General features: G+C 47.7%; 1 protein-coding gene across 4 annotated transcripts in view; it reads right to left on the minus strand.

Moving 5' to 3' along the window:
• LOC139229628 (zinc-binding protein A33-like) overlaps positions 1–27,716 on the minus strand; it is a 143,984-nt gene that overhangs the window by 24,086 nt on the left and 92,182 nt on the right. For 2 of the 4 annotated variants that reach the window (XM_070861141.1, XM_070861139.1), the window contains exons 1-15: positions 26,432–26,889; positions 26,246–26,341; positions 25,729–25,962; positions 23,783–23,805; positions 23,568–23,683; positions 17,142–17,168; positions 16,292–16,318; positions 16,087–16,113; positions 15,301–15,327; positions 10,807–10,833; positions 9,472–9,498; positions 4,373–4,399; positions 3,342–3,368; positions 3,152–3,178; positions 2,513–2,539 (exon numbers count right to left, since the gene is read on the minus strand). In XM_070861141.1, coding sequence (XP_070717242.1) covers positions 2,513–2,539; positions 3,152–3,178; positions 3,342–3,368; positions 4,373–4,399; positions 9,472–9,498; positions 10,807–10,833; positions 15,301–15,327; positions 16,087–16,113; positions 16,292–16,318; positions 17,142–17,168; positions 23,568–23,683; positions 23,783–23,805; positions 25,729–25,962; positions 26,246–26,341; positions 26,432–26,842 — 1,150 coding nt within the window. In that variant the 5' untranslated portion in view covers positions 26,843–26,889. Of the gene's footprint in view, positions 1–2,512; positions 2,540–3,151; positions 3,179–3,341; positions 3,369–4,372; positions 4,400–9,471; positions 9,499–10,806; positions 10,834–15,300; positions 15,328–16,086; positions 16,114–16,291; positions 16,319–17,141; positions 17,169–23,567; positions 23,684–23,782; positions 23,806–25,728; positions 25,963–26,245; positions 26,342–26,431; positions 26,890–27,716 lie in introns of those variants that run through there. The other 2 variants (XM_070861142.1, XM_070861140.1) reach the window with 2 other exon arrangements.

Genomic DNA, 27,716 nt, shown 5'->3' on the forward strand with positions numbered 1-27,716 from the left:
CCTGAGACTGTGCTCTCTAGTTCGAGAATCATTGCTGCATCAGAGATTTTTTTTTAAAAATATGGTAAAAATAACCTATTCAAAAGATAGTATTTTATTTTAAGTAATTGTTATACTGAAGGACCTCGTGTGGCATGGCACGTTGCACTGTGCCACCATGCATAATGTATTATTCTGCTGCTCAGGTGAAGTTATATCCCTCCAAGGCCAGAACGTCAATTTGCAACAAATAAACACTGGGTGAAGATCACAAGTTGGGGTTTAAGTGTGTCTTCTACCGAGAACCCTCAGAGAATTTCAGACTCCTGTGTCAAACGGCCGACAGGTTTTTTTGTAAGTGCGACTCTGTAAGCTTGCCGACTGACGCCACACTGAGCCATGATCAATAAATAACTCCTGGCTCCCCGTGCAATCCCACTCCCTTCAGCCACGGAGGTGGAGGACGGGGATGGGGGAGGGGCATGTTGGCGCGGAACAAACCCAACCCGCACGTCAAGTTTCCGCCAGTGGTGTTTCATCGTGTCGATTATCACCGCTGAGGGTTTTTAACAGAAACCTTTTCAATTCCAGCTCCGGGATCTGTTCCGGTCCGGGAGGAAAATTCTCAGTGCAGCAGATTCTCGGGGGCCCCATCCGAGTATCAGCGTTCGATAAAACTGAACAACTCACGTTGAAGAATTGTCTGCAATCATAGAAATTTACAGCACGGAAGGAGGACATTTCGGCCCATCGTGTCCACGTCGGCCGACCAAGAGCTATCCAGTCTAATCCCACTTTCCAGCTCTTGGTCCGAAGTCCTGTAGGCTACGGCACTTCAAGTGCACATCCAAGTACTTTTGCATAAGAGACATAAGAAATAGGAGCAGGAGCCGGCCATTCAGCCCCTCGAGCCTGCTCCACCATTCAATAAGGTCATGGCTGATCTGATCATGGACTCAGCTCCACCTCCCTGCCCACTCACCATAATCCTTTACTCCCTTATCACTCAAAAATCTGTCTATCTCCGCCTTAAATATATTCAATGACCCAGTCTCCACAGCTCTGTGAGGCAGAGAATTCCACAGATTTACAACCCTCTGAGAAAAGAAATTTCTCCTCATCTCAGTTTTAAATGTGGTGAGGGTTTCTGCCTCTACCACCCTTTCAGGCACTGAGTTCCAGACTCCTCCACCCTCTGGGTGAAGATATTTCCCCTCAATACCTCCAACCAATTTCTTTAAATCTCTGTCTCCTGATTGTTGACCCCTCTGCCAAGGGAAACAGATGCTTCTTATCCACCTCATAATTTTATACACCTCAGTAACGTCTCCTCTCAGCCTCCTCTGTACCAAAGAAAATATACCAGCCTATCCAATCTGTCCTCATAGCTAAAATTCTCCAAATTCGAACCAGTAGCCGGGCCACTTTATTTGTGGTAAGCAGCGCCGTTATAACTGGTTTCTATGGTGATGGTTATGGTTATGGTATTTCTCCAGCGACTTGAGGTGTCTACTGTACATGGTCCATGCCTCTGAGTCATACAGGAGGGCGGATATTACTACAGCCCTGTAGACCATGAGCTTGGGGGTAGATTTGAGGGCCTGGTCTTCGAACAGTCTCTTCCTCAGGTGGCCGAAGGCTGCGCTGGCACACTGGAGGCGGTGTTGAATCTCCTCATCAATGACTGTTTTTGTTGATAAAAGGCTCCCGAGATATAGGAAATGGTTCACGTTCTCCAGGGCAGTGGCGTGGATCTTGATGACTCGGGGGCAGTGCTGTGCGGCGAGGACAGGTTGGTGGAGGCGATGCCTGCGCAAGATCCTACAAATCCACTGGGAGGACAGATGCGCCAACATTAGCATCCTCAAGCAAGCCAATATCCCCAGCATTGAAGCACTGACCACACTTGATTAGCTCCGCTGGGCAGGCCACACTGTATGCATGCCACACACGAGACTCCCAAATCAAGTGCTCTAATCGGAACTCTTTCATGGCAAACGAGCCAAGGGTGGGCAGAGGAAACATTACAAGGACACCCTCAAAGCCTCCCTGATAAAGTGCGGCATCCCCACTGACACCTGGGAGTGCCTGGTCAAAGACCACCCTGAGTGGAGGAAGTGCATCCGGGAGAGCACTGAGCACTTTGAATCTCATCGCTGAGTGCATGCAGAAATCAAGCACAGGCAGCGGAAGGAACACGTGGCAAACCTGTCCCACTCTTCCCTACCCTCAGCAACTATCTGTCCCACCTGTGGTAGGGACTGTGACTCTTGTATTGGACTGCTCAGCCACCTAAGGGCTCACTCTAAGAGTGGAATCAAGTCTTCCTCGATTCCGAGGGACTGCCTATGATGATGATAACATGGTTATGGGGCATCGCCTGGTACGGATGGCTATAAGCATGGGTGGTACAAGTGGTAGTGTCTGTACCTTTTGATTTAAATGGTGTTAAGACTTTCTGACACACAACGGAAATGTTACAGTGCGAACCGTCTCGGTATTTCACTGAACTCAGTGCGTGCTCACACCTCACCTGATTTCCCCGCTTCTTTAGCTTTCGCTGAAACAGACAAACAAATATAAAAAGTGTGAGACAGGGCTGTCAGCGGCCATACAGGCTCTAGTCCTACACGCTCCCTCCCCAGACTGATAGAGAAGGCCCAAGGTCTACACCCAGAGCCACTGATGCCAGGCCCCTCAGAGTGTGCAAGATCAGCCCCAGGGGAGTTCCGATAGGGTTGGGCAACAGAGGGGGCTCGGGCATTGCCTGCCACCAATACAGCGATTGTGTTGCTGCACAATTGTCCCGACCCTCTTCCAGTGTCAGATCCCTACCCACGGGGATCTCTCAGGTCTAAGTCTTCATTACCCAGGGCATCTCCCTCTCTGTCCCACTTACCCAGGGTATCTCCCTCCCCCTATCCCCCTGACCCAGGGTATCTCCCTCTCCGTGTCCCCCTTACCCAGTGTATCTCCCTCTCTGTGTCACCCTTACCCAGTGTATCTCCCTCTCTGTGTCACCCTTACCCAGGGTATCTCCCTCTCTGTGTCCCCCTTACCTGGGTATCTCCCTCACTGTATCCCCTTTACCCAGGTTTCTCCCTCTCCGTGACCACCTTATCCAGCCACCCATGGGTGATCTTCCCCGTTACCCACGCGTCTATTTTCTTACCTATCTCCTTGCGTAGGTTTTCATACTCTGAAAGAAAGGAGAAAGCCGTCAGTTACATGAGGCACGATTTCCATTTGATTTGCTTTGGGTTGTTGACCGGATGTCCGACACCAGACCTGGCCCCTCCGACCCACTGTGAGGTCCATGGAAACGTGGCAAGAAGCACACCGCGAGCCTTTCCATCACTTACCTCCTTCCATCTTTAATTTCTCTTGCCCTGCAAGTAGAAAATAAAACCCGTGTTAGAAATCGTGGCAAATGGTCATGAAAAAATTGTGTAGCACCCCATTCGAGTCATTATCTTTTGAAGGAGCTCAAAATTGTCGCTGGGCGAAAACGATTTGCTCCTCGAAGGAACTTCAGCTCCAGCGCTCCGAGGGAAGTGTATCTATGGGGCGCAGGAGAGCGTGGCACTAATTGTTAGCACCAGCACAAAACCGCCAGGGAAGTTCGCGGGCATCGGTGATCCCCTCAGCACCCCGTTACCGCCCCCTGGAGGCGCTAACTGGAGGCCAATTTCTCCCCCGTTGTCCTTCTGTAGCTCCTGACTCAGTGTCAGACTGCCTCGGGGTGTCTTAAAGTTATTGTTGTAATGTGGGAAACACAGCAGTCACTGTGCGCACAACCAGCTCCCACTAACAGCAGGCTGTAGTGACACTCGCCCTCCTGTATGGCTCAGAGACTTGGACCATATACAGTAGACACCTCAACCTGCTGGAGAAATACCACCAGCAACCAGAGACTGTAATTCCCGTATTGGAATGTACAGCCACCTGAGAACTCACTTTTGGAGTGGAAGCAAGTCTTGCTCGGTTTCGAGGGACTGCCTATGATGATGACGAACAGCAATGAAATAAATGAGCAGATGAATCACTTTCGCTCGTGTGGGTTGAAAAAGACGGAAAAAGAACTGCATTTCTGTAGCGCCTCACACAGCAGCAGAAAGACCCAAAGCGCTTTATCTCTGTTGTTCTTCTGCACTTAATTGGTTGTGAAGCGCTTTGGGACGTCCGGAAGTCGTGAAATATGCAAGTTCTTTCTTCCCTTTCTGACTGTACAAACTATTGGGAGATCCACGGTGAGCCAATCAATGTGTTACATCTCTGGTCCCCAGTTACAGTCCACGAGCATTCTTCCCGCACACTTCATTACTGCATTTCAACCAACCCTGGGTGTCCAGTCACCATCAGATCGAGCTCTCCATTATTAACGGGTACTCACCGATTTCAATCTGTAGCTTTTCATTTTCTGCAACAAATCAAAAAAACATTTATCATCAACACTGCGTTATTCCTCACCGCAACTGCTACCTGCTACCGCGCACTGGGATTTCTCCTGAAACAATTCACCCTCTCCCGCTGGCTCAGCCAGTAGTATATAGAGATAGGTATGGTGCGGTAGCATAGAGGTTATGTTACTGGACTAGTAATCCAGAAGCCTGGACTAATACAAGAACATAATAAATAGGAGCAGGAGTAGGCCATTTCACCCCTCGAGCCTGCTCCATCATTCAATAAGATCATGGCTGATCTGATCCTAGGCTGGGCTCCACTTCCCTGCCCGCTCTCCATAACCCTTTATTCCCTTATCGCTCAAAAATCTGTCTATCTCCGCCTTAAATATATTCAATGACCCAGCCTCCACAGCTCTCTGGGGCAGAGAATTCCACAAATTTACAACCCTCTGAGAAGAAAAAATTCCTCCTCATCTCAGTTTTAAATGGGCGGCCCCTTATCTGAGATCATGTCCCTTAGTTTTAGTTTCCCCTATGAGTGGAAATATGATTTCTGCATCCACCTTGTCGAGCCCCCTCAGAATCCTATACGTTTCAATAGGATCACCTCTCATTCTTCAAAAGTCCAATGAGTATCTGCTACTCCAACCTACTCAACGTTTCTTCATAAGATAACCCCCTCACCTCAGGAATCAACCTAGTGAACATTCTCTGAACTCCCTCCAATGCAAGTATATCCTTCCTTAAATACGGAGACTAAAAATGTACGCGGTACTCCAGGTGTGGCCTCACCTCACCAATATCATGTACAGTTGTAGTATGACTTCCCTATTTTTATACTCCACCCCCTTGCAATTCCATTTGGCAAGGCTCACATTTCAATAATGGCCATGTGGAACGAGGTAGAGGGCCTGTGGTGCAAAACAGGGACCAGCAAGGAGAACCTTCACCCTCTGTGGGCAGCGCCAGCACCCAGACTCAATTCCCATCGTGTGCGTGATCGAGGGAGAGGGAGAGGCGGAGGGAGGGAGAGAAGGTGTGAGAGTGGGGGAGGAACGGAGAGTGAGGGAGAGAGAGAGAAAGACAAAGAGAGAGAGAGCAGAGAGAGCGTTAGCGAGAGACAAAGAGAGAGAGATAGAGAGAGATAGAGAGAGATAGAGAGAGATAGAGAGAGATAGAGAGAGAGAGAGAGAGGGGGTCGGAGAGAGAGAGAGGGGGTGGTAGGAGTGAGGGAGACAGTGAGGGAGACAGAGAGGGAGAGAGAGGGAGAGAGCAGAGATAAAGAGAAAGAGCAGCTGAAGTCACGGCCACCGATGTTTGAGCAGTTAAAATCAGAGATGGCTAAGAAGGCAGCATTTGAGGAGTACAGATATTTTGGGGATTGTGAGGCTGAAGGAGGTTAAAGAGATAGGGAGGGTCGAGGCCATGGAGGGATTTGTAAACAAGGATGAGAATTATTAAATCAATCCATTGTTTAACTGGGAGCCAATGTAGGTCGGCGAGCACAGGGTGGTGTGTCAGTGGGACTTGGTGCGAGTTAGGACATGGGCTGCTGAGTTTTGGATTACCTCCAGTTTAGAATGTGGGAGGACAGCCAGGAGCGCGTTGGAATTGTCAAGTCTCGAGGTACCAAAGGCGTGGATGAGGGTTTCAGCAGCAGATGAGCTGAGGCAGGGGCGGAGACGGGCGATGGTACGGAGCAGAAATAGGCGGTTTTAGTTATGTTGCGGATAAAAGAACATATAAGAACATAAGAACAAAAGAAATAGGAGCAGGATTAAGCCATACGGCCCCTCGAGCCTGCTCCGCCATTTCATACAATCATGGCTGATCCGATCATGGACTCAGGTCCACTTCCCTGCCCGCTCCCCATAACCTTATCGGTTAAGACACTGTCTTTCTCTGTCTTAAATCGACTCAATAATCCAGCTTCCACAGCTCTCGGAGGCAGCAAATGCCACAGGTTCACAACCCTCTGAGAGAAGAAATTCCTCCTCATCTCAGTTTTAAATGGGCAACGCGTTATTCTAAGATTATGCCACCTAGTTCTAGTCTCCCCTGTCAGTGGAAGCATCCTCTCTGCCTCCACCTTTTCAAGCCCCCTCATAATCTTATACATTTCAATAAGATCACCTCTCATTCTGCTGAATTCCAATGAGTAGAGGCCCAACCTATTCAACCTTTCCTCATAAGTCAACCCCCTCATTTCCGGAATCAACCTAGTGAACCTTCTCTGAACTGTCTCCAAAGCAAGTATATCCTTTCGTAAATATGGAAACCAAACTGTACGCAGTATTCCAGTTGTGGCCTCACCAATACACTGTATAACTGTACCAAGGCGTACTTGCTTTTATACTCCATCCCCTTTGCAATAAAGGTCAAGATTCCATTGGCCTTCCTGATCACTTGTTGTACCTGCACACTAACCTTTTGTGTTTCATGCACAAGTACCCTCGGGTCATGCTGTACTGCAGCATTTTGCAATTTTTCGCCATTTATATAATAACTTGCTCTTTGATTTTTTTTCTGCCAAAGTGCATGACCTCACACTTTCCAACTTTATACTCCATCTACCAAATCTTTGCCCACTCACTTAGCCTTTCTATGTCATTTTGCAGATTTTTTTGTGTCCTCCTCACACATCGCTTTTCTTCCCATCATTTTATTGTCAGCAAACTTGGCTATTTTACACTTGGTCCCTTCTTCCAAGTCATTATAGATTGTAAATAGTTGAGGTCCCAGCACTGATCCCTGCAGCACCCCACTAGTTACTGATTGCCAAACCAAGAATGAACCATTTATCCCGACTCTCTCTTTTCTGTTAGTTAGCCAATCCTCTATCCATGCTAATATATTGCCCCCAACCGCGTAAACTTTTATCTTGTGTAGTAACCTTTTATATGGCACCTTATCAAATGCCTTCAGGAAGTCTAAATACACCACATCCACTGGTTCCCCTTGATCCACTCTTTTCGTTACATCCTCAAAGAACTCCAGCAAATTTGTCAAACATGACTTCCCCTTCATAAATCCATGCTGGCTCTGCCTTACTGAATTAGGTTTTACCAAATGTCCTGCTACTGCTTCTTTAATAATGGACTCCAACATTTTCCCAACCCCAGATTTTAGGCTAACTGGTCTAAAATGTCCTGCTTTTTGTCTGCTTCATTTTTTAAATAGGGGCGTTACATTTGCAGTTTTCCAATCTGCTGGGACCACCCCAGAATCCAGGGAATTTTGGTAAATTACCACCAATGCATTTATTATCCTTGCCGCTACTTCTCAAGACCCTAGGTTGCAAGCCATCAGGTCCAAGGTATTTATCCATCTTTAGTCCCATTATCTTACTAATTACCACCTCCTCAGTGATTGTGATTGTGTTAAGTTCCTCCCCGCTATTGCCCCTTGACTATCCACTGTTGGGATATTTTTAGTGTCCTCTACCGTAAGGACTGATATAAAATATTTGTTCAGAATTTCTGCCATCTCCATGTTCCCCATTACTAATTCCACAGTCTTGTCCTCTAAGGGACCAACATTTACTTTAGCCACTCTTTTCCTTTTTATATACCTATAGAAACTCTTGCTATCTGTTTATATATTTTGTGCTAATTTGCGTTCATAGTCAATCTTTCCTTTCTTAATCATTTTTTTCGTCATTCTTTGCTGGCTTTTAAAAGCTTCCCAATCTTCTGTCCTCCCACTAATTTTGGCCACTTTGTATGCCCTTGTTTTTAAATTGGATACTGTCCTTTATTTCTTTAGTTAGCCACAGATGGCTGTCTTTTCTTTTACACCCTTTCCTCCTCACTGGAATATACTTTTCTTGAGAGTTATGAAATATCTCCTTAAATGTACGCCACTGTTCATCAACCGTGCTACACTTTTATATTCCCAGTCAAATTTGCCAACTCTACCGTCATACTTTTGTAGTCTCCTTTATTTAAGCTTAGTACGCTGGTTTGAGATCCAACTTTCTCACCCTCCATCTGAATTTGAAATTCAACCATGCTGTGATCACTTAATCCAAGGGGATCCTTTACAAGGAGATTGCTTATTAATCCTGTCTCATGGATGATCTGTTCATGGACTCAGCTCCACTTTCTTGCCCGTTTCCTATAACCCTTTATTCCCTTGTCGCTCAAATTCTGTCTATCTCCACCTTAAATATATTCAATGACCCAGCCTCCACTGCTCTCTGGGGCAGACACTTCCACAGATTCACGACCCTTTGAGAGAAGAAATTTCTCCTCATCTCAGTTTTAAATGGGCAGCCCCTTATTCTGAGTCTATGCCCCCTAGTTTTAGTCTCCCGTGAGTGGAAACATCCTCTCTGCATCCACCTTGTCGAGCCCCCTCATTATCACAGATATTTCGATAAGTAAGTGACCACACCCTGCAGGTGTGGGACCAGCGGTGGGAAACAGAAGGGGTGGTCAGCACCAACTGAACCGAGGGAGTGACAGACCCGACCCATTGAACAGATGGCCCGTGCCCGCTCTTACACAGGCTGCGAGCTGCCCACCTCCTTCCACATCAGGAGGCACCAACCCAAAGCCCAAGGCCACCACCAGCACAGGCATCAGCACCCGCGGGGAAAGAGGCATCTCTCAGCTCCCCCCTCAATCCACCCCTCTCCCCCCTCAATCCCCCCCCTCCCCCGCAGAGCACGGTGCGCGACACAGTAACCCGAGACCAAATAGCTACAAGCCGGAAAAACCTGCTCAATCCCCACCCTCTCCTGCTATGGGTTGCCAACCTTCCAGGATTGCCCCTGGAGTCTCTGGGAATTACAATCAGTCTCCTGGATGCTGTTGCTTGTAAAACCCGGGGAGAACAGAATCATAAGAGGCATCAAGAAGAATGGAGCAGTTTCTCCCAGCACTTTGAGTTCATTTGGTCTAAAAATCTGGGCGATGGGGAAGAAATGCTGTTTGATTGGGTGATTGGGGGAGGGGCGGTTGGAGGCAGGAGGTCATGTGATGAAACCTCCAGGAATCCATCCAACCAGAGTTGGCGAACTTGCTCCCCAACCTGCGAAGCTCAAGACATCCCATTCCCTCAGTGCTGCAGGGCTCCCACGTACCTGCTTTGAGGATATTTCGCTCGGTTTCTGTGAAAGGAAAGAAAATAGAGACGTCAAGCCGCACAACTTTCTGGAACGAGACCCCGCTGTGCGCAGCTTCCTGACCCCCAACAGCCACTGAGCTCCCCACCCCCATCTATCGGGCCCAGGAACACCCTACCCAATGCAGGGAGAGGAGGCATTGGCTCGCAGGGTTTCCATGGAGACATATGGGAGGGCCATCCTTCCCCACCCGAGGACCAATGACGCGCCTAGTATGAGCCAGACCTGTTCGGCCCCAATGTTGGATTAGCCGGTCCACCACAGAAGGTTCTGCACCTGCATTACTGAGCAATTCATCCTGGACTCTCCCCCACCGCCCACAGAGACCCATATTATCCAACACTCTCCATCCCTCCAGGAAGATAGGTCACATGGTGCTCACTATCATGGTGAAGGCAACGCTCCCGGATTTAATCTACCACCGACCCTTCCAGCATCAATCAAATCTCTGAAACACAGTAACTCCCCAGAAACCCCTGCTCACACCACATCCCAGCACCTCAGGCTTTGGGTGCAGGTCTAGATCTGGCCCGTGAACGCCTTTCACCATTACCTGGCTGAGCATCGTCGCTCTGCCTCCATCAGCTCTCTTCCATCACCAATTGAATCATTTGGTGCCCATCAGGGTGAGGGATCTTAGTGCTGGGGAATGGAAAACTTTCCACTTCAGGCACCCAACAGGTAAATGTCGGAGATTATCACCGAAGCACTTCCCGGGATTTAAATTATTTCCAATGGCCGTCCGAAAGTCATGGGCAAGTATATACCTGACTTCCTTATCTTGATGGGCGAGGCTAGAGTTAGATACAATGTAAAGCTCCCTCTACACTGTCCCATCAAACACTCCCAGGGCAGGTACAGCACGGGTTATATGCAGAGTAAAGCTCCCGCTATACTGTCCCATCAAACACTCCCAGAGCAGGTACAGGGGGTTAGATACAGAGTAAAGCTCCCTCTATACTGTCCCATCAAATACTCCCAGGGCAGGTACATCATGGATTAGATACAGGGTAAAGCTCCCTCTACACTGTCCCATCAAACACTCCCAGGGCAGGTACAGTACAGGGTTAGATACAGAGTAAAGCTCCCTCTACACTGTCCCATCAAACACTCCCAGCACATGTATTTTCCCATTAACAGTGAACCAGGTAACCCAATAGCACCAGGAGCTAACCCAGGACAATGTGCCCAATGTTTAGTAATTCATGAACACACAATCCCTATTAAAAATCTAGTCGATCACAAACTGAAGCCCCAATCCCAACATGCGGAATTTTGTGAATAGTCTCTTACCAAACTTTTGCTGCAGTTTCTCACATTCTGGACAGAAAAGGAGATGGGAGAGAAAATTGTAATACGTGGTCCAAGGCAGTTTATTACAATTACATTAATTATCGCAGAAATTGAACTCAAAAGCTGAGCATCATAAGAATTAGGAGCAGGAGTCGGCCCAGCGGCCCCTCGAGCATCCTCCGCCATTCAATAAGATCATGGCTGATCTTCTACCTCAGCTCTACTTTCCCGCCCCATCCCCATATCCATCGATTCCCCCTGAGTCCAAAAATCTGTCTATCTCAGACTTGAATATATTCAGAGATTCAGCATCCACAGCCCATTGGGATAGAGAATTGCAAAGATTCACAACCCTCCGAGTGAAGAAATTCCTCCTCATCTCGTCTTAAATGGCAGACCCCTTATCCTGAGTCTGTGCCCCCTAATTCGAGAATCGTTGCTGCTTCAGAAAATTTTTTTAAACGTGGAAAAGTGAACCTGTTTCAAAAGATAGGATTTTCTTTGAAGTAATTGTTATACTGAAGGACCTCATGCTGGATCGTGTTAGAGGATACACTGCATTGTAAGGGACACGTTACACTGTGCCATCATGGATAATGTATTATTCTGCTGCTCAGGTGAAGTTGTGTCTGTTGTGTATGCAATAATTCAATAGACTGAATACTGTAAACTCCGAACAGGTACAAACCTGACTCTAATTTATTAGGGCCCAAAGTGATTACATTACATGATGGCTTGCCTTTTATACCTGGGCCACACACACGTGTGCACAGCACAATGACCTCCACCAGTGGCGCCACTTGGTGGCTACTAAACCCAAGCCTACATACATGACAAAAACCCCCTTTAAGATATTAGTAACGGTCTTTATACAAATCAAGAAGGTCTGGGGTTTTCGCTTCTGAGTTGAACGTCTCAATTCAACTCCAGCCTTGGACGAGTATTCTGAGTCTGTTATGACTGGAGGCTGGGTAGCCGATCTGATGGGAGTGACAATGACCACGTCAGGGATTGAAAGTCCAGATTCATTGACCATGTCAGCGATTGAAAGTCCAGATTCATTGATGACAGCGGAGTCCTCTGATGACTGAGGGTAGGTTGGTTGGCCACTGATTGTGTCTTCCTCAAACTGTTCCGGTTCATCCGTGTACCGCAGCTATATCTGATCGACATGTTTCCTGCATCTCTGTCCATTCTTGAGCTTAACAATAAACACTCTGTTACACTCCTTGGCCGTAACAGTACCGGCAATCCATTTGGGACCTTGACCATAATTCAGTACACACATAAGATCATTGATAGAAATGTCGCGATCACTGCTGACTTTGACGTCTGTATTTGACATAATTATTCAAGTCAGGGTGGATAAGAGAGAGCCTGGTCTTGATACCTCTCTCCATCAATAGTTCAGCAGGGGAGAGCCCGGTAAGCGTATGGGGTGTTATCCTGTAACTAAGCAATATGCGTGACAAGCAAGTTTGCAGTGAACCTTAAGTTACACGTTTCATACTCTCCTTGATGGTTTGGACCACACGCTCTGCTTGTCCATTAGATGCGGGTTTGAATGGTGCTGACCGCAGATGTTTGCTACCATTGAGTTTCATTAACTCTTGGAACTCTATACTGGTGAAGCAAGATCCGTTGTTGCTTACAACGATTTCAGGCAGACCATGCATAGCAAACATGACACGAAGGCTCTCTATTGTAGCTGCGGATGTGCTGGATGACATGATTGTAGATTCTATCCACTTGGAATAAGCATCCACCACAACTAAGAACATCTTGATTACTGCACTGCCAATCACCGTTACAAGTTCTTCAGTGTACGTACGTAACTTGGCATTGACTGGACTCATCTTAGGCCTCACAGCCTTAGTATCCCACAGCCTGTCGAATGTCCTCTGGCTCATTATTTATTGACTCGCACCTGTGTCTAATTCCATCGATACCAGCACACCATTAACTTTTAATCATTATCAGTTGGCTCTTTGTCAGGAACAAATACAGTCCATACAATTCCGCCTCTGGTATCTCGGATTGTATCCGGATCCGCACTAGACTGGTCAGCATCCTCCATGTGGTGTGTCGCAGCACGCTTGCTCAGTTGCGGACAGATGTGCTGGAGATGCCCCCCTCTCGAACAGCCTTTACAAATATATTGTTTAAACCGACACTGATGATGCCGATGATTTCCCCCACAATGCCAACACGGTGATATCGGATTCATTCCCATTAGTGGACTTTGAGCAGCCATAGGTTTTGCGTACGCAGTCGGGTATGGTCTGCCATATGCAGCTCTGCCAAACGCCGATACTATCTTGCTTACAGTACTTGCCGATTTCCGATTGTTCAATGATATCTGCTTTAAGCTTTTGTCCATTGTCATGCATGATTGGGCAATCGTGATGGCCTTGCTCAAATCCAGCGTCTCGGCCACCAGTAGCTTACACAGGAGCAACTCGTGGTTGATGCCGATTACAAAGAAGTCCCGCAGCATGTCTGCCAACGCAGTTTCAAACTTACACTGCCCAGCTAGAAGTCTTAGGTCGGCAATGAATTCCGATACCTGCTAGCCCTCAGAACGAACGTGCGTATAGAATCGATATCTTGAGATGATGATGCCTTCATCTGATTTGAGATGGTCACGTACCAGAGCACACAATGTTTCATAGTCCTTGTCTGTTGGACTTAATGGAGAGAGGAGATTCTTTATGAGTCCATGGATTTTTGGACGGCAAACCGTGAGGAAGACCACCCGGCACCAAACTCCGTCAGCCTCTTCCTCCATTTTGTTGGACACGAAGTACTGGTTCAAGCGGGTTACAAAGTCTGGCCAATCTTCTCCCTCCATGAATCGCTCCAAATTCCAATTGTGCTCATTTTTGCATGCAAAAGTTCTTGTTACCTCGTCGCCAAATGTTGTTAATGGAATAGCTCAATAGACTGAATAGTGTAAACTCCGAACAGGTGCAAACCTGGCTCTACTTTATTAGGGCCCAAAGTGATTGCATTATGTGATGGCTTGCCTATTATACCTGGGCAGCGCACACGTGCACACAGCCCAATGACCTTCGACAGTGGCACCACCTGGTGGCTAGTAAACCCAAGCATACATACATGACAGTATCCCTCTCAGGCCAGAACGTCAATTTGCAGCTAAATAAACACTGGATGAAGATCACAAGTTGGGGTTTAAGTGTGTCTTATACCGAGAACCCTCAGAGAATTCAAGACTCCTGTGTCAAACGGCCGACAGTCTTTTTTGTAAGTGCGACTCTGTGAGCTTGCCGACTGATGCCACACCGAGCCACGATCGATAAATAACTCCGGCTCCCTGAGCATCTCCCATTCCCTTTGGCCACGGAGGCAGAGGATGGGGGATAAGGGGGGGAGCATCGTTTTGGCGCAGAGAAAACCCAACCCGCCCGGGAAGTTTCCACCAGTGGTGTTTCACCGTGTCGATTATCACCACCGGGGGTTTTACCAGAAACCTTTTCAATTCCAGCTCCGGGATCTCTTCCAGTCCAGGAGGACAATTCTTCCCGGATCTGTTCCAGTCCGCAGGGCCCTATCCGAGTATCAGCGTTCGATAAAACTGACCTGCTCACGTTGAAGAATTATCCGCAATCATAGAAACTTACAGCACAGAAGGCAGCCATTTCGGCCCATCGTATTTGCGCCGGCCGACCAAGAGCTATCCAGCCTAATCCCACTTTCCAGCTCTTGGTCCGTAGCCCTGTAGGTTACGGCATTTCAAGTGCACATCCAAGTACTTTTACACAAGGAACATAAGAAATAGGAACATGAGTACGCCATTGACCCCTGGAACCTTCTGCACCATTTAATATGATCATGGCTGATCTGATCATGGACTCAGCTCCACTTCCCTGCCCACTCCTCATAACCCATTAACCCCTGATCGCTCAAAAATCTATCTATCTCCTCCTTAAATATATTTAATGGCTCATCCTCCACAGCTCTCTGGGGCAGAGAATTCCACAGATTTACAACCTTCGGAGAGAAGAAATTCCTTCTCATCTCAGTTTTAAATGTGGTGAGGGTTTCTGCCTCTACCACCCTTTCAGGCAGTGAGTTTCAGACCCTTCAACCCTCTGGGTGAAGAAATTTCCCCTCAATACCTGCTACCAACTTCTTTAAATCTATGCCCCCTGGTTGTTGACCCCTCTGCCAAAGGAAACAGATCCTTCATATCCACCCTAACTAGGCCCCTCATAAATCTATCCAGCTCAGTAAGGCCTCAGCCTCCTCTGTTCCGAAGAACAGAAACCCAGCCTATCCAATCTGTGCTCAGAGCTAAAATTCTCCAAATTCTACCCAATAGCAGGGCCACTTCATCCGCAGTAAGTGGAACCATTATAACTGGTTTCTATGGCGATGATTATGCTTATGGGGCATCGCCTTGTACGTTTGGCTATAAGCATGGTTGGTACAAGAAGTAGTGTTCACTGAACTCAGTGCGTGCTCACACCTCACCTGATTTCCCTGCTTCTTTAGCTTTCGCTGAAACAGACAAACAAATATAAAGGGTGAGACAGGGCTGTCAGTGGCCATACAGGCTGTAGTCCTACACGTTCCCTCCCCAGACTATAGAGAAGGCCCAAGGCCTACACCCAGAGCCACCTGATGCCAGGCCCCTCACGGTGTGCAAGATCAGTCCCAGGGGAGTTCCAATAGGGCTAGGCAAGAGAGGGGGCTCGGGCATTGCCTGCCACCAATGCAGCGATTGTGTTGCTGCACAATTGTCCCGACCCCCTTCCAGTGTCAGATCCTTATCCATGGGGATCTCTCAGGTCTGTGTCGCCCTTACTCAGGGTATCTCCCTCTCTGTTTCCCCTTACCCAGGGTATCTCCCTCTCTGTGTCCCCTTTACCCAGGGTATATCTCTCTCCGTCTCCCCCTTACCCAGGATATCTCCCTCTCTGTGTCACTCCCTTACCCAGGCTATCTCCCTCTCCGTGTCCCCCTTACCCAGGGTATCTCCCCCTCTGTGTCCTCCTTACCCACGGTATCACCCTCTCCATGCCCCCCTTACCCTGGGTATCTCCCCCTCTGTGTCCCCCTTACCTGGAGTATCTCCCCTCTCCGTGTCCCCCTTACCCAGGGTATCTCCCCTCTCCGTGTCCCCCTTACCCAGGGTGTCTCCCTCTCTGTGTCCCCCTTACCCAGGGTATCTCCCTCTCTGTGTCCCCCTTATCCATGGTTGATCTCCCAGTCACCCATGGGTGAATTCCCCCGTCACCCACTTGTCTATTTTCTTACCTATCTCATTGCGTAGGTTTTCATACTCTGAAAGAAAGGAGAAAGCCGTCAGTTAAATGAGGCACGATTTCCATTTGATGCGCTTTGGGCTGTTGGCCGGATGTCCGACACCAGACCTGGCCCCTCTGACCCGCTGTGAGGTCCATGGAAATGCGGCAAGAATCATGGTACGGCGACCCACATCGCGAGCCTTTCTGTCACTTACCTTGTTCCGCCTTCAATTTCTCTTGCCCTGCAAGTAGAAAATAAAATCCGTGTTAGAAATCGTGGCGAATGCTCTTGAAATAATTCGGCTGTAAATTGCGTAGACCCCATTCGGGGCGTTAACATTTGAAGGATCGCTAAATTTTCGGCAGGCGAGAACGATTTGCTGCTCCCGGGAACTTCAGGTCCAACACTCCCAGAGGGAAGTATATCTATGTGGCACAAGAGAGCGTGGCGGTAACTGTTAGCGCTAGCTCAAAACCACCAGGGAAATTTGCGGGCATCGGTGATCCCCTCAGTGCCCCGTTACCGGCCTCTGGAGGCACTAACAGGAGGCCAATTTCTCCCCCATTGTACTTATATAGCTCCTGACTCAGTGTCAGACTGCCTCGGTCACTGTTGTAATGTGGGAAACGCAGCACAGCAAGCTCCCACTAAGAGCAGGCTGTAGTGACACCCGCTCTCTGTATGGCTCAGAGAGGTGGACCATATAAAGTAGACACCTTAACTTGCTGGAGAAACACCACCAGCGCGGCCTACGCAAGATCCTGTAAATCCCCTGGGAGGATAGACGCACCAACGTTAGCGTCCTCGCTCAGGCCAACAGCCCAAGTATTAAAGCACTGACCACACTCGACCAGCTCCGTTGGGTGGGCCACATTGTCCGCATGCCTGACACGAGACTATACAAACTATTGGGAGATCCACGGTGAGCCAATCAATGTGTTACATCTCTGCCCCCAGTTACAGTCCATCAGCATTCTTCCCGCACACTTCATTACTGCATTTCAACCACCCCTGGGTGTCCAGTCACCATCAGATCGAGCTCTCCGTTATTAACGGGCACTCACCAATTTCATTCCGTAGCATTTCATTTTCTGCAACAGACCAAAAAAAAAACATTTATCTTCAGCACCACTTTATATCTGCTCCCGCGCACTGGGATTTCTCCAGAACACAAATCACCCTCTCCCGCTGGCTCAGCCAGTGGTATATAGAGATAGGTACGGTACGGTAGCATAGTGGTTATGTTACTGGACTAGAAATCCAGACTAATACAAGAACATAAAAAATAGGAGCAGTAGTAGGCCATTTGGCCCCTCGAGCCTGCTCTGCCATTCAATAAGATCATGGCTGATCTGATCATTGGCTCGACTCCATTTCCCTGCCCACTGCCCATTACCCATTACTCCCTTATCGCTCAAAAATCTATCTATCTCTGCTTTAAATATATTCAATGACCCAGCCTCCACAGCTCACTGGGGCAGAGAATTCCACAGATTTACAACCCTCAGAGAACAAATTCCTCCTAATCTCAGTTTTAAATGGATGGCTCCTTATCTGAGATTATGGGCTGGTAACTCCTCTTTTTTTGCTTGCTTAATGCCCACTTAACTCCCATTTAACTGCTGAAATTACGTATAATGCCCAGATATCGCCCATTTTGGCACAAAATGAAAACTGACGGGCTTTTTTTGGAGACTTATCGCCGAGTGTTATTTTCCCAATGAGCTTAACGGCGAGAAAAATATTACCGGCCACCCAGTTTTTTGGGGCGGATTCAGCAGAATGGGCGATTACAAGGCCCATATTATTGCCCAGCATTACTTTCCTCACGGACTTAACACCGAGATTCAATAATAACACCCGGCGACTGTTTTTGGTCGTTAAGAGCATATTTACCCAAACTAGTGGCCATGGAGATCGTCCACCGTCAATTTCACCACCTCCCACACATATCGCCCGCTCAACAAACGCCCACAAAAAGTGGAACTAACCGGGACGGATGCTAGTGGTGTGGCTTGCATTTGATAAATCCCACTCTTACATGAGGAGCTTATATCGGAAATATTTGCCTGAAAGAACGCTGATGTGAGTGACAACGCTGACACACTGCTGTGTGTGTGCAGCTCAGACATCAATGGTGCCCATCACCTTGGTGCCAGTTAAAGTTGACGTTGATTGATTTTCACTTGTATTTAACCCTTTCATGTTAAGGAACTACCAGCTATCTGAGACAATGCACAACAAGGTTATGTTCAATAACAAAAGTTTAATACCAACATTGGTCTGAAATCATAAGTATCACAGCCAATAACACCCAACCCCTGCCCACACCCCACTTTTTCCACCATTGACGTAAATCACATGTTCAACATGTCCACCAACACAGAATACAAAGGCAAAGCAGGAGCGTGGTGCCCAGATTGCATACACACTGATGGAGATATAACGCAACCATCACCTGCGCACATGCACCTCACTTTCCTCCACCCCGGTGCACCCCCCCCTTCCCCTTCCCGTCCTGACTCCAAGCTGCCTGGCCGAGGGGGTCCTCAGGCGATGCTTCATTGTGGGGGGTGTGGGTGACAGCCGATGCATCACTTGGACCAATACAAGAGAGGACGGTCCCGAGGTGGGAACATGCTCCAAGCCAGAAATAAGATGTTGCTGCTGGTTCTCATGTGTGGTTGGCAATGGGGGTGTGGTACCTTGGGGCAGTGGCCGAGGAGGGGATGGAGTTGATGACAAAGGTGTACAGTTGTTGACAAGCTCCAGAAACAATGGCTAAATTCTCAACTAGCAGAGACCCGCGAAACATATGCCGTCAAATTGGTATCTTTATTGCAGCAGTACTTTTTAAATATGGGATTTCTAGTTATTCATTCACCAAAGACTGTAACAGAATCTAAACTTCTCACTCTGGAAAACGCTGCATAAAGCTGTCCATGTGTAAAAACCAGCCTAGTAATATAAAAACAAATTTTGCCCCCCGCCCTGCCCCCATGCCCAAGTTCCTGACCACCTTCCCCTCACACCCCTATACACACATCCTGACCTACTCCCCCCTCCCCACACACACACAAACATCCTGACCTACTCCCCCTCCCCAACACGCCCCCCACACACTCACACAAACATCCTGACCTACTCGCCCCTCCCCCCCCCCCTCCACACACACACACACACACACACAAACTTCCTGACCTACTCTCCCCCACCCACCATAGACGTTGCATTGTGTGTTGGTTACGGACTGTTAACAGGTTTATTGGGTTATGATGTGAATAGTAACTGTGTCGTGACTTCTGGATTCTGTCCAGTCTTTCCATATGGATCACGTTCTCTCTCTCAACGCCCCCCGCCCCCCCACACACACACACACACACACACACACACACACACGCACCTTTAAACCTGGATCACGTTCTTCCACCATCACCACTGTGCTCTCCGTACTCTTTACCACCCTCCCCCACCGTGCTCCTGACCTCCTCCCTCCCATTCTGTTTCCCACCCTCTTCCTCCAATCACCCCTCTCTGTCCCTTCGTACCCCTCTCCCCCTCCAAACCTCCCCCTCTATCTCGCTCCCCTTCTCTCCTGCCTGTTTCTCTTCCGCCTCTCTCCGATCGTTCTTCCCCCCGCCCCCCACTCTCCTGCCTCTCTCTCCCACTCTGTCTCTCCCTCCGATATCCGCCTCTATCTCTCTCTCTCTTTCCCCCTCACCCTCACTCCATCGCCCCCTCTCACTATCCCGCCTCTCTCCCCCTCCCCCTTTGTCTCTCCCTCCGATCTCCCTCTCGTTCTCTCCCTCCACTTTCCCGCCTCTCTCTCCTCCTCTCCCTCAGTCTCTCCCTCCGATCTCCCTCACCCCCTCTCCCTCCATCTCTCTCCATCTGTCTCTCCACTGTCTCTCTCTTCAACCCCCTCTCTCCCCTCCTCTCTCTTACCCCCCCTTCTCTTCCCCCCCTCCCCTTTCTTCCCTCCCCTCCCCCTCTCTTCCCCCCGCTCCCCCTCTCTTCCCTCCCCTACCCCACTCCCTCTCTTCCCCCCCTCCCCCTCTCTTCCCCCCCTCCCCCTCTCTTCCCATCTCTTCCACCCCCTCCCCCTCTCTTTCCCCCCCGCTCCCTCTCTCTTCCCCCCCCCCCCCCACCCTCTCTCTCTCCCTCTCCTTCCGATCTCCCATCTCTCTCCCTCTCTCCTGATTTCTTGCCTGTCTCTCCCTCCGACCTGTCTCCCCGCTCTCCATCCAGTGTTCTCCACGGCCTTCTCCCACGGAGCAGAGGACAGCATAGCTCGCATTGTACGGCAGCTGCAACTGTGGGGCACTGAGCGTGTGTGACCGAACTTCGATGGTAGTGCACATGCGAAGATTTCAGGACAGACTATTATTATTTCTAATGTTTAACTCTAAGAAATTCCGGCTCCTCCATAACTGGATTTCCGACAATCTGTTGGATAATACTTTGGCAGTGGAGGGGTCAAGAGAGGTGGTGGAGAGGTCGAGTTGTGTGCCATCGGTTTACATCTGGAAACTGACACTGTTTCTGTGAATGAGGTTACCAAGTGGCAACACTTAAATCAGTGAGTTGGGTGGGCAGCAGTTTTGTGGGAATGGGGTCAATGGATCAGGAGGTGGATCCAGCAGAGAACACACTCTCAGGCAGGCAGGCTGGCTTCTGATTGTTTATTTTACATATTTTGCAAGTAAAGACAATAATTCAGCAAGAGAATAAAAATTAAAATACGAAACGTTGAGCCGAATATTGATGTTTTATGCAGTAGGAATATTGGTATAAAATATCAGGACAGACATTGATGTGAATTTAAAACTGGTGTGAATAACTCAAAGCAGATCAGAGAAAGTGGGTGAGAGTCCAGGTCGAAGTGAGTGATGCTGGGATCAGTGTTACTGTGTGAAGCTGCTTTCAAAGGTGGTGCGATGACTTTCTTGCCTGGTTCTAAACTGGGGTTTAAGCAGCTGTTTCCAAAGGCCACAAGGAAAGTAGTGTTGTGAATAAAATATTTCACAGGTAGGACAGAGTCCAGTATAAGGAATGCGATGGAAATAAACACACTGCAATTACATCTGAAGGAGAAACTTACATTTCTAATGTTCCTGACAAATGTCTCAAAGCACTTCCCACAATGTATTAGAAACATACAAAATAAGTGCAGGAATAGGCCATTCGGCCCTTCTAGCCTGCACCGCCATTCAATGAGTTCATGGCTGAACATGCAACTTCAGTACCCCATTCCTGCTTTCTCACCATACCCCTTGATCCCCCTAGTAGTAAGGACTTCATCTAACTCCTTTTTGAATATATTTAGTGAATTGGCCTCAACTACTTTCTGTGGTAGAGAATTCCACAGGTTCACCACACTCTGGGTGAAGAAGTTTCTCCTCATCTCGGTCCTAAATGGCTTACCCCTTATCCTTAGACTGTGACCCCTGGTTCTGGACTTCCCCAACATTGGGAACATTCTTCCTGCATCTAACCTGTCTAAACCCATCAGAATTTTAAACGTTTCTATGAGGTCCCCTCTCATTCTTCTGAACTCCAGTGAATACAAGCCCAGTTGATCCAGTCTTTCTTGATAGGTCAGTCCCGCCATCCCGGGAATCAGTCTGGTGAACCTTCGCTGCACTCCCTCAATAGCAAGAATGTCCTTCCTCAAGTTAGGAGACCAAAACTGTACACAATACTCCAGGTGTGGCCTCACCAAGGCCCTATACAACTGTAGCAACACCTCCCTGCCCCTGTACTCAAATCCCCTCGTTATGAAGGCCAACATGCCATTTGCTTTCTTAACCACATGCTGTACCTGCATGCCAACCTTCAATGACTGATGTACCATTACACCCAGGTCTCGTTGCACCTCCCCTTTTCCTAATCTGTCCCCATTCAGATAATAGTCTGTCTCTCTGTTTTTACCACCAAAGTGGATAACCTCACATTTATCCACATTATACTTCATCTGCCATGCATTTGCCAACTCACCTAACCTATCCAAGTCGCTCTGCAGCCTCACAGCATCCTCCTCGCAGCTCACACTGTCACCCAACTTAGTGTCATCCGCAAATTTAATCCCCTCGTCTAAATCATTAATGTACAATGTAAACAGCTGGGGCCCCAGCACAGAACCTTGCGGTACCCCACTAGTCACCGCCTGCCATTCTGAAAAGTCCCCATTTACTCCTACTCTTTGCTTCCTGTCTGACAACCAGTTCTCAATCCATGTCAGCACACTACCCCCAATCCCATGTGCTTTAACTTTGCACATTAATCTACTTTTGAAGTGTGTTTTCTGCTGCGGTATAGGGCAGGGTGTTCAAATTAGATCTCCCCTCTCCCCAGCCCTCACAATTCCACTCTCCAAGCCCAGGCAGCTCAGTCCTATTTGGATTTATCATTTTTTCCAACTTCTTATCAAACTCTCTCTTCAAACTGCTGATAACCTCAGCCAACTCTGCCTTCCTTACTTCCCATATGCTCCGCATAATGCAGTTGGGAGTGATTTACGTCTCACAATCGCCCGGATTTACACCGTAAACGGAGCAAGAATGAGACGAAAACCACCCGCAGTGCTTCCCACCTGGTTCCCACCAAGGCCCGCCGGGAAATTATGCCGCAGCCGTGAAATAGGAATCCAGCGCTCCCGCACTAAACATGGGGGAAGCCTCATTAGTTTATACAAACCGGATCCCAGAATGTACATATGACCCCAATGCAATCTTGGTCTTCCATTGGACGGTGTGTGAGCTGTGCAAGTCCCACCCACTGGAACAGTCTGTAGAATGGCCCAACCTGTGGTCCTTAAAGGGACCGATGGAAACCCCACAGGGAATGATGCAAGGAGTTAGTTCCGTCCGGTGTCCTGGGCAATATTTATCCATCAACCAACATCATGAAAACAGGTTATCTGGTCATTATCACGTTGCTGCTTGTGGGAGCTTGCTGTGCATAAACTGGTTGTGGCGTTTCCTACATTACAACAGTGACTACACTTTAAAAACTCTTCATTGTCTGTAAAGAGCTTTGGGACGTCCTGAGGTCGTGAAAGGTCGGATATAAAAACACGTTCTTTCTATTTATTCTCTGTGTAACAGTTTCTCTGTGGCCGGGAGGTGCATGAATTGTCCTGCCCGCTGCTGGCTGCTCCTCGGCTTTGCCCCTCCGCCCCACAACCCCCACCATCCTACCTCCTCCCCCCCGGATATATTTTCCTGCCATTCTCTGAGTTTGAGACTATCGCTACTTTGTTGTAGACTCTGTGACTGTGTTAAACCTCTGGATGTTTATCTTCTCTCTGCGGTTTAGGATCTTGAATACTTCAGTAAGATCACCCCAAGCCCTCCCTTATCCAGTGCAAAGACTCCTGACTTCCAGACTAGACACGGACATCGGTGATCATTTAATCCTGGGTCTGGGAGCCGGTTTAGGCCCTTCTCATCTGGATTTATAAATCATGAAAAGGAATATAGGAGATTTACCAGGGTTAATGGCGTCTATCATTTCTCTCCACGCTGTGTACTGTAAAGGGCCGTTGAACTTTCCGATAGACAGGGCGCCATCTGCTACTGACAGCACGGGATAGGCCTCACTGATCCTGTAAATATTACACAGTTAATGTTATAAGTTTACCATAAACACTTTTCTGAGTTATTTTAACAAACTGTGCAGAGATTCTGTAAAGAGCATGTCCTACCTCCTCTTCCGACAAGCTTCCTCCTGAAATAAATAAAACACAAACAGTGAGGACAGTAAAAGACTTCAGGAGGACACAGACAGGCTGGTGAAATGAGCAGACACAGGGCGGATACAATTGAATACAGAGAAGTGTGAAGTGAAGCATTTTGGAAGGAAGAATGAGGAGAGGCATTGTATCTAAATGGTACAATTTTAAATGGGGTGCAGGAACAGAGAGACCTGCAGTCGAACAGAAAATGCTGGAAATACTGAGCCAGTCTGGCAGTCTGTGGAGCGAGAAACAGATTAACGTTTCAGGTCGATGACCTTTTATCAGAACTGGAAAAAGTTAGAGATACTTCCAGAATTTTCTGTTTCTGCTTCAGATTTCCAGCATCCGCTGTATTGTGCTTTTGTATTAGAAAAACCTGGGGATCACATACATAAATCTGTAAGATAATTGGCAAAAAAGAGTGGTTGATTATTTAAACAATGACTTGATCTGGAATACATTGAATGACAGGGTGGAGGAAGTAGATTTAACAGTAATTTTCAAAAAGGAATACGGTATACACTGGAAAAAGAAAACATTGGGGAAAGAGCAGGGGGAGTGGGACTAATTGGATCACTCTTTCAAAGAGCCAGCAAAGGCACAATGGGCCTTTTGTGCTGTAGGATTCTATGATTATAAGCAGTTGAAAAATCTGAGTGGTGCGTCAGATACTGGAACACAACATCAGTGCCACTCACAGACACAGTGACTATTACACCCACCATACCAGACACACCCATGGAACTGTAACTGGATTGTAATGTGAGTTCCGAAGTTTTTAAATTCATTCCCGGGATGTGGGTATCACATTTATTGCCCATCAGAAGGTGGTCATGAGCCACCTTCTTGAAACGCTACAGTCCGTGTGGTGAAGGTAATCCCACAATGCCGTTGGAGAGGAAGTTCCAGGATTTTGACCCAGCGATGATGAAGGAATATATTTCTAAGTCAGGATGGTGTGTAACTTGGAGGTGGTGATTTTCCCATGTGTCTGCTGCCCTTGTGCTTCTAGATAGTTCAGGTCGCGAGTTTGGGAGGTGCTGTCAAAAATAGCCTCGGAGACTTGCTGCAGTGCACCTTGTAGATGGTACACACTGCAGCCACGGTGCGACGGTGGTGGAGGGAGTGAATGTTTAAGGTGGTGAATGGGTGGCAATCAAGCGGCTTCTTTTTCTTGGATGGTGTTCAGCTTCTTGAGTGGTTTTGGAGCTGCAATCCTCCAGGCAAGTGGTGGAGAGTTTTCCATCACACTTCTGAGACTGACTTGTGCCTTGTAGATGGTGGGAAGGCTTTGGGGAGTCAAGAGGTGAGACACTTGCCCCAGAATATCCAGCCTTTGACCTGTTATTATAGCCACGGTATTTATGTTGCTATTCAGTTAAGTTTCTAGTCAATGGTGACCCCTCAGGATATTGATGGGGGATTCGGCAATGGTAATCCCATTGAATTTAAAGGGGATGTGGTTAGAATCTCTTTTGCTGGAGACATGCATTGTCTGGCACTTGTTTGGCGTGAATATGACTTGCCACTTATCAGCCCAAACCTGAATGTTGTCCAGGTCTTGCTACATGCGGACACGGACTGCTTTTTTAAGTAGGCAATCATCATGGACATCCCCACCTCTGAACTTATGATGGAGGAATATAACTTGAGCAACACTGGAATAATGACAAACTTAGTATCTAGATCATGGAAACTCATTCCTGGGATGTCTCGGGCATTCCCGGGATTCTGCAAACAGTGTGGGAGCCGGTTAGTTCAGTGACAACAACAGAACCGCCCCAGAATAGACAAAACAATCGGTTTAAATCAGCTTCCAAATGTTCAGCAAATGCTGCATTTATTTCAGTTCTCATCGGTTATTTTGTGACTGTGTGAAGTTTCACTGAACTGACCCGCAATATAATCCTCACCTTCAGAAATATCACTCCGTCTTTTTGCTCCATCTGTTTCTGCAACTTTGAGAGCTCCTCCTGAATAGAATTTAAATGCTCTTGAATTTCCCGAAGGTTTTTCTCCATTGTTTCTACAATCTTCCCCTCTTGTTCCCTGAGATCTCGGATTAAACACTGCTCTTTCTCAGTGACAATCTGGTGCATTTTAGTGAACTCGGATGTGATGTGGGTTTGCAGACTGCTCGACTGTTCCTACCAAATGAAATGTGAAACATAATTAATGTACCACGATAGAGGGAACAAAACTAACCGAGATTCCAGAAAATCAACACAGGGAGACGGTCATGTATGTACTTTTGGCATCACTAGCCACTAGATGGCGTCACTGTTGGAGGCCATTGGGCTGCATGCACGAGTGTGTGCCATTTTGTATATTAGTCACTTTGGGCCTTAATAAAGCACAACCAAGGTTATACCTCTTGGAGTTAAACAATACTCAGTCTAACAGTTATTGCATACACAACAGAGACCTTACCCTAACTCCGGAAATCTGCTGTTTCTGTTTTAATTCCATTTCTAGAGCCGCCGATTTCTTCTCTGTGAGAGAATCTAAGGAAGATTTCAGCTGATCCTGGGATTGGGAGAGAAAATCACAGAATAAAAGTGTTCGACTATATTTTATCACATTTTCAATCAGCTGACCCAATCTGTTCCCCTTTACCTTGTAGATGCCAACAGCTTCTTTAATGGGCATGAAACGGTGCTCTCTGTGTTCCCGTGCATCTCTACAGACCAAACAGATCAGTTTCTTGTCAGTTTCACAAAACAGCTTCAGTTCTTCCTGATGTTCCTCACAGTGAAGTTTACTTTCCTTCTGTTTCGGATTCAGCTTAACTTCTCGAGCTTTCTCGGCCAGATTCGCTAAGGCCCGACTGGCTCTGAGGTTTATTTCTGGAAACTCCTCTCTACATTCCGGGCAGGAGTTTGTCTCCTTCTTGTCCCAACACTGTGTGATACAGGAGCGGCAGAAGTTGTGCCCACACTCCAGTAAAACCGGATCGGTGAAGAAATCCAGACAAATGGGACAAATTAATTCCTCTGTAAAACTCTGGTGTTGCTCTCTGGAAGCCATCGTTCAGTTTCAGCACTTCCTGATTCAAACTGCTGGTGTCGTGTTCCTGTGGGCGGTTCCAGGGGCCGTTCTCCCTCTGACATCACTCTTGTATCCCTGCACTGCTGTCCACATCTGGATGAAATAGTGTTGAATTTACGAAGAGAAAAAGCAGTCCATGACTTTTCAGGGTGCACCCATCACCAGTCTGAGAGTCAAATGGTATTTTACTGAGGCTGGGAAAACGAAGAGGGAAAAAGGAGGAGGTGGGAGGAGAAATCATAAGAATACAAGAAATAGGAGCCATACGGCCGCTCGAGCCTTCTCCGTCATTCAATAAAATATGGCTGATGTCCTATGTCAATTCCAATTTCTTGCTCTATCCTGATAAACCCTGATTCCCTTCGAGTCAAAAAATCTATCGCTCTTAGTCTTGAATATAATCATCGACTCAGCATCCACAGTCCTCTGGAGTAGAGAATCCTCTGAGTGAAGAAATTTCTCCTCATCTCAGTCTGAAATGACCAATCCCTTATCTTGAGCCTATGACCGCTATTTCTAGACTCTCCAGCCAGGAGAAACACCCTCTCAGCACCTACCCTGTCAAGCCGTCTAGTAATTTTATACATTTCAATGAGATCATCTCTCATTTTTCTAAATACCAAAGAAGACTAGCCTATTCTACTCAATCTCTTCTCTTAGGACAGCTCTCTCTTCACAGGAATCAATCTAGTGAACCTTTGATGCACCTGCACTAAGGCAAGTATATCCTTCCTTCGGTAAGTGGACGAAAATTGTACCCAGCACTCCATGTGTGGTCTCATCAACACCCTACATAATTGCCCTTCAGGAGCTGCAGAGTGTCCACAGCGCCTGGTCTTAACTCAAAGCCTCC

This window comes from Pristiophorus japonicus, chromosome 19 (genome assembly GCF_044704955.1).
Source record: "Pristiophorus japonicus isolate sPriJap1 chromosome 19, sPriJap1.hap1, whole genome shotgun sequence".
In the NCBI taxonomy this organism is placed as follows: Eukaryota; Metazoa; Chordata; class Chondrichthyes; family Pristiophoridae; genus Pristiophorus; species Pristiophorus japonicus.